The sequence below is a fragment of the Poecile atricapillus genome, chromosome 3 (assembly GCF_030490865.1).
Source record: "Poecile atricapillus isolate bPoeAtr1 chromosome 3, bPoeAtr1.hap1, whole genome shotgun sequence".
In the NCBI taxonomy this organism is placed as follows: domain Eukaryota; kingdom Metazoa; phylum Chordata; class Aves; order Passeriformes; family Paridae; genus Poecile; species Poecile atricapillus.
In genome coordinates, this window is record NC_081251.1 from 37,477,446 (window position 1) to 37,488,526 (window position 11,081).

Consider the following 11,081-nt stretch of genomic DNA (forward strand, 5'->3'; position numbering starts at 1 on the left):
ACACCTGAAATAATTTTACTATACGATTTTACCAGAAGAAAAACTTCCTTCCAACTTTGTTATTTAATAACTGAATGCCACTTCCTGGGTAACAGGCACAGGTCACAAATGAAATGTTACATATCCAAGAGTGCACAATCAATAGCCTATGTTTAGAAAAAAAAAATCTGTTTACCCTTACAACTCACGGAGCTGTAAATTTAGCAAATCATTAAGAGTGGTATGATCGTTACATATACAATGGTTCCGTTTGGTGGCATAAGGTGAAAACAGGGGCAAAGAGAAAAAGGGATATGAAAGAAACACTAGAATTAACAGCTCTCTCTTGACAACTGTGTTTGCCACCCATACTAAAGTGGGTGGCGAAACTTTAAAGTCCTTCATAAATCTATCCCGTTTAAATAAAACTCCACAGTAAGGCATTCAGCAGCAGGGCCGGCAGAAGTAAGCTGGCACCTCCACTCCTAGCTAGACTGCCTTTGTTCGCTGGTGCCAGCCGCTGCAGCATCCACGGGAGCACAGACCCCCGGTCAGGTACCCTGGGGGGGTCCCGGCATCCCGGCGCACCCGGGAATTCTCCGCGGCCCCTTCCGCAGCGGAGGGACGGCGCCGGCGAGGAGAACGCCGGGGGCGCTCGGGGTCTGCGCGGCCGGGACCAGGCTGGCCGCGCCCGGGGAGCGAGGGGGACGGCGGGACCCTCACTCACCTCTTCCACCTCGATCTCTTTGTAGTCGATTTCTTCGAAGTTGAGGACCGGGGGGGTTTCAATCATGTCAGCGGAGGCGGCAGCGGACATGCCTCCTCTTTCACCGCAGGGAGGAGAGGGGGCCGGGGCTACGCGAGGGTCCGGCACCAGGCAGCCGAGGGCCGGGGCTACGCGGGGCTCGGCGGCGGTTCCTGGCGCGGGTCGGGGCGGGCCTGTCCGAGGCGCCGCCGGGGCCGCATCCGCGGCGGCCTCGGGCCTCACTGGCGGCGGGCGCAGGCCCCGGCGCCGCCGCTGCGCATCCCGCGCCCTCCCGCACCCCCCCGGGGCGCCGCGCCGACTGCCCTAGGCCGCGGCCTCTGCGCAGCTCGGGACCGCCTCGGCCGCGCGTCCCCGGGCGAGAGAAGGCGGCGCCCCCGGGGCCGCAGCCGGGCACCTCCGCCAGCCCCAGCGGCGGCAGCAGGAGAGGGGGCCGCGGCGGGGGTGGGAGAGCCGCTCAGAGCCGCGCCGCGGCCGCCGCCGCTGACATCAGAGCCACTTCCTGCTGCCCCGGCCGAGGAGGGAGGGACGGACTGAGAGAGTAAGGGAGGGAGGGAGCGCCGGGCGGGGGCGGGCAGGGAAGCGCCGGCAGCATCGGCCTCTCGGGCGGCCGCGGCGGGGCCACGGCCTGGCGGCGGCACCGCCCCCGCCCCGCCCCGCCGGCCGCTGCCGCCAGGGGGAGCAGCCGCGCCCCGCGACGGCCCCGCTTCCTCTTCCTGCCGCCGGCCGGAGCCGCCGGAGGGGCGGCTGGGGCTGGGGCTGGGGCTGGGGCTGGCGCTGGCGCTGGGGCTGGCGCTGGGGCTGGCGCTGGCGCTGGGGCTGGGGCTGGGGCTGGGGCTGGGGCTGGCGCTGGGGCTGGCGCTGGCGCTGGCGCTGGCGCTGGAGTGTAGGATCCGGCCGGGCTCCCGTGGTTCCGGGCAGCTGCCGGGCACGGCCCCAACCCACACGAACTTTTTCATACGTATAGATATATAAATATAAATATATGTATACATATATGTATGTATATGTGTGTGTGTGTATATATATGTATGTGTGTGTGTGTATATATGCAAACGTATATATACGTATATGTGCATATATATGCATGTATGTATATGTGAGTGTGTGTATATATATATATACACACATGCACACCTTTTGCCTGTATATATGCATATATATTTCTCCAGGGCAGGAAGTATTTTATGGGGTCTTGGGACGAGGGCCCTTGTGTTACTCAGCAGTGCTTTCTCAGGCGAAACCTGTGTGTAAGAGGGTGGCTGTGGAGTGGAGGGTAATGGAGAGTTGATGTAAACACTTAGTAATAAAGGGATAGGACTCGGGAATGAACGTATACCTTAACCACTCCCTCTCAAGGGAGTCTTGACCTACTCTTTGCCAGGGCTGGCTCCTGCTTCTGCTTTTGGCTGGGGTACCCACCCCGTATTGTTTTGGTGGTAAATGTCTCAGACTGATGCTTCAGGGCAGTCCATGGTGTGAAAACAGTGCTGAGATGAGTGAATAGAGCTGCTGTGTTCCCCTGAAACAGCTGTGCTTCATTTTGATATGTTTAGCCTTAGGGCTATATATAAAAAGTTATGTTATTATACAATACTATTAATAGTATGTAATTTTAGTAGATCTAGTAAGCTTTCCTAGATCTTCCTCTGCTAGCATGCTAGCAAGTGTCTGTACCTCACAAGGAAGTCTCGTAAATGCAGATAGATCTAGTTTTCAGAGCTAGCCTGAGAATGCCACTTAAACAGTTAACTAGGAGAAAAAAATATGAAGGGTGAATATGGGTAGTGACATAATCTTATGGTGGCTCAGCTGTTGTTAAAAAAGCCAAAGTGAAAGTGCCTCTATCAGAGCTGCTGCATTTTGTGACAGGTTGCCATTATGGGTTCTTTGCTCCCCTCTTGTATTTTTCTGTCAGCTTTTGTAATTTGTCCAGGATTTTCAGATGTACACCAATCCAGAAATCCCAGCCAAGCAGTCACAGTACATGTTGACTCTGTTACATGCAAGATGAAACTCGTATGCAGGGCTGGTTGGGTCGGTGCAATTACATCTCCCGAACAATCTGTGTCTGCGTGGGGAGCAGACTCAAATGCTGAATGTGCTGAGTTTCTGTTGCTTTTTGATTTTCTGATATGGTTTGGTCTAGAAAGATCTAAAGTGTCTTCTGTTAGACAGGGGAAGTTTCCCGATACCCCAAAATCTGGCTAATACCTGCTTCATCCAGCAGTGGAGTTATTCAGAGCCCCTACTTTCTCAGGTTGTTTATAGGTTTGGATGTTCATACTGACCCTGGCACCCCCTTATACCCAGTGAAGCATTTGATTTTCATTTTCTCAAAAGCACTACTGGGTGCACATCTTGGCCATGCTGTGACACAGTCATAAAGAACCATTGTTTATACCTGGACCTCACAACTTACAGGAAAGTGTATTTCTTGTGTAAGCAGCTGCTACTGTCTCAGCTGCTGAGTGTGCAATATATTGATTGTTGGAAGATGAAGAATATGGATTTCTGAGGTATTGAGAAAACTGCAAATCCAATGAAAACCAGACCCATTTCAATCTGACTCATCTTCATACTGGTTCATACTGGTTCAATTGCTTCAGTTCTCTAAACACTTCTAGAGCAAGACAAGGAACACATGAAGTCAACTGAAGCCAAGGAAAAGGTGCAAATGAAAGGAATGGGAGGTGTGAAAATCTTTCACTGCTAGTCTTGATACATAGTTGCAATCATGAGCATGGTCTCAGGCCAAAAGCTTAAAATTTTGTTTCTTTTTTGGACACATACATTGGGGAAGGTGAATTACGTCAGTACTTTTTAAAAAGATGGCCAGGTGTGTGGCTTTAGGGGTTGGCATTTGGTGATCTCTGGTAAATGTAACTGATTATCTGGTTTTCTGTTATGTTTCCCAGGCCTCTCTTGAGGGTTTGTGTCAAGCAAATGGCAGTTGCAGGCTCCTATTTTTCAGTGGAGAGATTTTTCTGTTACCTTTGTTATATTTTGTTGATGGGTATTAAGGCAGCAGAGGAGAGCATTCCAATTATAGTTGCTTGTAGGGTTCATTTCCTTTCAGAAATTGATGTTGAAATATGTATCTCAAAAATAATGAGCTCTTTCTTTGTGAAGGCAGAGTCATCATCATTATCAAAATGTCATTGCTGTGAAGATCAGGAGGGGTTTTAAGGATGTGGTAATTTTGGTATTACTTTTTTTTTTCTTCTTTCCTGACTGACAGAGACTTAATTAGTTACAATTAGCTATTTTGTGGACTGGCTATTGGTTGTACAGCCCCAAAATATGTATTGAACAGATACAGGAGAAAAAGGAAAAGAAAAGCTGCGCCTGTTGTGCTTATCTTGGAGAAAAGCTGCTCTTGTGTTTAGAAGAAAAACTTAGAACCTGATAAGTCCACATTGTGGGTCTCAGTAGCCTGTCTCTAACATTGGAAAGCAGTTATACTGCCTAGAGGGTGATCACTTTAAAGATTATTGGAAATGACTGGGTGCCGTGGCCAGAGTGTGCACAGACACTCAAACCTGAGATGCTGCTGTGGTGCTCATTGTCACACCTCTCCTAGAGTGTAGGGCTCTGTTTTTTCAGAGGAGACAACAGTAAGTCTGATGCAAAATATAAACAAAGTCTACATGGACAGCTTAACAGACAAGATTTAGCTCTAATATCTGCATATCCTAATGAAAATTTATCCAATATAATATGGAATTGTACAGCTTAGAATTTGGACACATCTTCATGAATACAAAGGCACAGATACATTTTCCTGGCTACCCTTCATCCAGCTCCCTTAAAATTACTCTGACAACTTTTTAAAAGGAGTGAACAAGCATTATTTTCCACTAACTTAATTTAGAAAAAAACTAAGTGATTTCTTCTTTCGAAAGACTTTGTTGTTTTTTCAGTGTATGCAATCTTTTTAAAGTTGGTTAAAATGTCTCACTTTTGGTGACTGAAGAATGATACAAGAAGACAGTGGTGGAACATATTGGATGGTATCTACTACTGGAGTGCCTACAACAAAAAAATGTTCCTTTTTCTATTAAGCACAGGAATATATTTCTGCCAGGTCTGACTCTATTTTGTCCCTGTTAAATATTGTCCTGTAAATATGAAGTTATGTTATTTCAGTTTGTGGGAACCCTCTATGATTAAAGAGCAGGTTCCTGGTGACAGTAGTATGGAGAGCACTATCAAGCACACACGCCCCACAAATTCATGTCCCAGCTGGGAGGCACCCCAGAGAAGCTTGCTGCTTGTTCCAGTGCAGGTACTGTGGAAATATCTCAAGAGGACAATGTGATGATATCAAGAGATTTCTGTTTCTCAGCATGGCTGAGCTGTTGTCTAATACACTCTTCTCATGCAACTTCTTTGGATTGTACATTAATATTTCCCAAGAGCAGGTTGCAATATTTTGTGTGTCAGATTCCACTTTGGATCTCAATAATTTCTTCAATTATGTCCTGCATTAATGGTTTGCAAAGTCTTGGAAAACAGCTCAAGGGTGTCTTCTGCCAAATACACTGAGATAGCACCCTCAGCATACTTCATATATCTTTATTGCTTTTTTTTGCTTTCTGGGAAGACTTCTCCACAGTATGTAAAATCTTCTAAATAGCTATTAATTCCTTCAGTGGTGGTGGTCCCTATTATTTGTGATAAAATGCATATATTAAAAAAAAACAAACCTAAAAAAACTTTGCAAAGTAAATGCATGAGCTGCTTTGCTAAATAGCAAACTCAGTTGTATTCAAGGAACTGTATTCACTTTGGTAAAAGGAAAAGTTCTATTGTATGAGTATTACAGAAACTCAAATGATCACAATTGTTTCTGAATCTTATTTTGCCTCCTAATCTGAAGCGTGTTAGATCTCCAAGAGTTTTCCATCAGTCTAAACCACCAAGAGAGCCAGGAAAGACAAGTAATGCAGCCACTGTGCAGTAAGGGCAAAGTAAATGTGAGAGACTATCTAGATTCAGTCCTGTAACCAAACACCCTTTCTCTGTTGCAGCTATCAGCAGTTGGGCTTGGCTAAGTGGCCAGGGGGAAAAAGATAGTAAGAAATTTAGCATGGAGAAGAAGTAGACAGATGGCTGTAGACTGGTTGATCTTGAAGTGAGAGGTCTGAAAGATATAGTACATAAAACTGCTGACAGATGTGTTAGAGAAAGGCATAAGTGCAGATAGCTATAAAGTAGCAAAGGTATTTTAGAAAGGTGCAAAACCAGATCCAGGCATCTAAATGTCTTTTGCTGTGATCTCAGTAGGCTTTAAAATAAAATATGATGGAGAGCATAATAAAGAGCATGGAGGTAAATGGAATGAAATGTCACATCTTTTTAATCAAAGGTAGATTATCTCAGATTAACAGAAGATCATTTTTGATATATTCAGTGATATTTTTAGGCAAGGAGAATGGGTAGAACTATTCTATCTTGAATGTATTTGATATATTGTCTTGTGGGAAATTGTTAATTAAGCTGGACATGATAAGAATCATTAGAAGAACTGAAAGTGGGTAAAAAAAGTAGAGGAGTGGTTAGGAGACTCCTCTAATAGTAGAGACTATCAAAAGGGAAGTATTGGAATGAAGTTACTAATAATTTTTTTTTTCAGGATTGAATTTTGAGAGAAAGCTTCCTACTAATTTCATTAACAGTGTTGATAAGAGAATTAGGAGTATGACAGTGATTCTGAAGACACAAGTTTAGACAGCATAGTTAATGAAGAGAAGGATAAGAATATCAAATGGGAAAAATTAGATGACTCCAAGGATAAGAGAAATAAAGAGGCTAGTATTTAAAATATTAGAGTGCACGTTCATGAATTAATTTGAGAACTCATAACATCTTGTTATCCTATAAAAGACTGACAAAGAAGAGGTGAAGATTGCAACTTGCATGTTTAAACTGGTTTTAGGAGGATTGTGAGTCTTGTAGGTAGTGCACCTAGAAAATGTGCAAGCTTATATATCCCATATGATATATCCAATAAAGCTACAAAAGTTTTTGCAGACCTCATCTAAAAGGCTCTACTGTGTGTGTACCTGCTTTCCAAGAAAAATGAATTGAGACCTAACTAGTTGCAGAGAAAAGCTACAAAGATGGTCAAGATAAGCGAGGGCTTGCTACAGAAGGGAATATAAAACAACTTGGCATGTTTAATCTTGTGAAACAAAGACAGAAAGGAGGATATATGTTGCCTCTGTTTAAAGAAATTGGAAAGATAAAGATACTGTGGACATAAACAGTGCTGATGGAAAGTGATATTCAAGTAAAAAGAAACTCGTTTTTGTACAAGAACCCTGTTAATGCATGCAGATTGGAGACCTGTAAATATTCCTTGCAAATGGGGCAAGTCACTTCACTGGATGGTGAAATAATTTATTTGTCATAACTATCTGTGAAAGCAAAGTATTGTATTCATTTCCTAAGGAGGTAACTTCCAATCATATGTTTACTAAAAATGTGCTATTAAAAGTGTAAATAAGGTAACAAATCCTTATTGTGGTACTTCTTTACCTGAGTATAGCTTGAAATGAACTGTATGTTCTTAAGAGTAAGTAAGAATTATGTTGAATTGTGTGAGTAAGGCAGTGTTCTAAAGAAGGAAGTGAAATTGGAAGTAGGAGAAATTTTTGGTATTTTATTTCTTGGAGAAGTAATATCATTATCTTTCACATGTTAAAGCTTCTAACTTATGAATCAGAGCACGTGAAGGGAATTGTTGTAGGTGTGATTTTTGAACAATATTCAGAAAAGGAGTTTACAGCCTTGTACATTTTATACAAGACACATAAATGGGTGGAGTATCACAAAGCATGGGAGCAGTGGACTGGAAATAAGAGGGGAAAGTCTTCATGATCTTCATCACATAATGGGGATAAAGACGTAGTCTGAGAGCACATACACTAAGGCTCCTGTGTAAGAGGGACTTACCTTCAAAGTTTTTCTCCTAGAAGATCTGTTTAAATGAGAAACAGAAGTAGATGCTCTGTGTGCTTACGTTCTGGTTTCATACCAGCTAGAACTGACAGAAACATGGAACATGTAGAGCTTTCAGTCAAATGGAGAACTTGCCTGTGAGGAAAGTCTGAAGAGGTTAGACCTTTTCTTCTTGAAAAGAGAAGGCACAAGAGAGAATCTCATCACAATATTCTAGTACTTAAAGGGCTTCTCCAGAGATGATGGAATCTCTCTCTTCATAGGGAAGAAAAGGTGCAATGGGTACTGGTTGTGCTAGGTTTAATCTTGATACAAGAGAGAATTTTTTTACAGTGGGAATAACCATTGCCTAGAACGACATACCCAGGTTCATGGTGAAGTTCCCTTCACTGATCATTTTCAAGACACAACTGGACAGGGTGCTGGATGATCTCTTCTAGCCTCCCTTTCCCAGGCAAGGTTGGACCAGATAATCTTTCAAGGTTCCTTCCAACCTTGGCTGAACTATGTTCCTAGGAATATGCTAGCAGGCTGGAAACATCTCACAGAAGGATGGAAACATGTCCCTGATTCTAGTGTGGTTTGTGATAACCAATGACACGAGGGTGGAACGTGGACCTGCAGTTCCAGCCTGGTTGGGTGCACAGGCATGTCCTCTGTGTAGCTCTGCTTTCTTGCTGCTTGTGGATGTGTTTGGAAAACAGCCTTTGAATGCACACAGAGGAATCAAATTTGCCACCAGATAGTCATATTTCTAATTGATATGTGAGTCACATGTTATCTGTGCTGAAAGTCAGTGTTCTGTTACGTAAAATAAAAATCAAAAAGATCTGGTTGTTTTAAAGAGGTACTTGTTAACATGACTTGCCATGCATCATTAGGATGGTATTTCTTTCTAGAAGATATCTTTAATAAATGATCAGTCAAAATCATCTGTAATCAAGACAACACATTTCTATCAGTGGAAGAATAAAGCAAATAAAATTATAGGAGAAGGAAGTAAACAGTTTATATAATTGTATCACTTGTTTCATAATGAAATACAGTCATTTTCTTCTGTTTTATACATGATGCTCCCAATTAAATGCAACCATGCAGGAGCAAAAGTCACAGTAAATATGGAAGCGATAAATCACTTTAAAAAAAAGTAAAAAGCCTTTTGTTTCCTCAAAAAGCTTCTAGTCCTGTTTCATAAAGGCAGCCATCTTCAGGCCATTAATGTAGCTGTTGCTTCAACAGATCAATGTAATAGATGTGATGTGCCAGTTAACTTGCCTAACTTTGCCAGTTAATTATGCCTAACTTTAGGCATAATCTCAGCTTTAATTGTCTAATTCGTTTACCATGATGAGACCTGGAGGTGTGTGCCCTCTTGGGAATCTCTGTCTGTGTCCATTGGTCCCTGCTCATTAAGAGGAAGGAAAATGAACTTTTGTAAAAAACACCAAATACATAGATCTCGTGGTTTTGTGGTAGAAAACTCAAAACATAGCTTCAAAGCTAGCCTGAAATGGTAACTTCAGGAGTTGCATATTTTTTATCTGGAATGTCTGTGAGTCTCCCAGACTGTGAGGCATACATGGCTAGTGGCACAGCAAGCCCTCCAAGTTCAGTGTGCCTGGTGGTGACGTCTTCTAGAAAGACATCTTTCTTCTGGGATGTGTGCCAGATCCACTGTGAAGGAGACTGGGAATGTGGAGATTGAACTTGGGGATATTCTTTGATGCCATGACTTTAGGGTGTTGTTTTATGGAGGTGGAGAACATATTGAGAAGGAGGCATAATTTTTTTCTGTCTTTCTGGCAAATTAAATGCATGTTTGGAGAAGAGGGGTTCTGCCTTCACTGGGAAGAGAGCGTGTGGTCCTAAAAGAGCAGCTGTGCACAGAGGCACTGTTCATGCATATGAACTGTCCCTGGCAATCTGACCTCAGTTGCTGGTATTGTCTCCACTAATGTCATCTGAGCTGACTGCTATCCTGAGATAATGTATGCATTATAGACCACATTACATTATACAAATCATATGTACAATGTGCAACCCAAACAACAACCAACAATGCTAATATTGTCAGCATGAAAAAATAGGGAGAAAGTCTATATCTGTTATACATTAACTTTCGGTTTAATCTCATAAAAATGTGATTCCTTGAAAGTTAAATGGTTTCAAAGTGCTTTCTTTGATCAGTAAGGAGAGACAGGCATCTTCAGAGGGCATTTTTCCCCAATATGTTAGGTTATGATGAATTACTCACTGGAGATGTCTTTTTCTCTACTGCAAGCCCTTGTGACAAACTTCAATAAGACTTCTAGGGCTTGGTCCAGCTTCCTACTAATGGCCATTTAGTGACTTTGGAGAACTCCAGGGATTCTGTGACCTCTGCATGGGGCTGGTAAATGTTTTGCGGGTCATGACCTGGAGATCCAGGAAGCACGTTCCGGGGAATCGGAGATGATGTTAGATAGGTATGTATGGGCAGTTGGGGTGCTCACCCAATTTCTTACTTAAAGTAAGGTTAGGGAAATCCCAAATGGGATCTGACCCCAGCCCAGCTAAAGCCAGTATTAATCTTAGTAGAATAGCTGTACGTAGATGAGTCCTCAAATTCTAGAGGTCTAAATGTCACAACCTAACTCTGTGTGAAGATTAAACTTGAATACAATATTGTTTAATTTCTCATGAGTTTGTTCCTGCACTGTTCCCATCAATGGCAGGTTCTCCACAGCAAGAAGACAAGCAAGTTTAAGCTTCATTTTTATATTGGAAGAAAATTCCAATTCCCCCCACCATTGGTCAACATTCAAACAACTTGGAAAAGAAAGACTTAGTTGCTCTGCTTTATTAGAGACATTGAATTCAGAGATGCCTATAAGAAGTTATATTTGAAAGGGTGAAAGTTGCATTTAATCCAGCTCTTAAAATATGATGGCTGGACAACTGTTTCTTCTGACAACTAACAATTACTTAATCATACAAATTTCTTTCACTATGTGAAAGAAATGGAAAAAAGCAGATGAAAATTCCCTTTGGGGATCTGAGGATTTGATAAGCTTATTTCTTCAGATGTAGTCAGGAATATTACTGTCTTTAATATCTACATCAGTTGCAGAAAAGCAATAAAAAAAGTCATCTCAAAGATCCTGGCATTAGTTTATTTGTGTCATAGCCTTTAACTTTATGAAGCATTTTGTGTGGGTGGAATTTGACATGCCTGATGCAATTGTTCTCTTGATTCAGTGTAACTAGAGAAATAAATTTGAAGCAAATGGAAGTCAAGTAAAGTATGCAAGCAAATGTAAAAGGAGGCATTTTTCTTCCAGGAAGTTTTTACAGTAGACTTCTGAAAGATTTTATCTGGAACATGGATTCTTCA

The 11,081-nt window shown here is 42.6% G+C and overlaps 1 protein-coding gene across 8 annotated transcripts in view; it reads right to left on the reverse strand.

Annotated features, from left to right (window-relative positions):
* The window catches only part of MAP3K7 (mitogen-activated protein kinase kinase kinase 7), a 45,495-nt gene extending 44,657 nt beyond the window's left edge, over positions 1-838 (reverse strand). For all 8 annotated transcript variants that reach the window (XR_009277123.1, XM_058834184.1, XM_058834183.1 and 5 more), the window contains exon 1: positions 707-838. Coding sequence is in view for 7 of the 8 variants with exons in the window: in XM_058834184.1 (XP_058690167.1) it covers positions 707-796 (90 nt within the window). In the remaining variant the exon portion in view is untranslated. The remainder of the gene's footprint in view (positions 1-706) is intronic.
* Between the last annotated feature and the right edge of the window lie 10,243 nt (positions 839-11,081).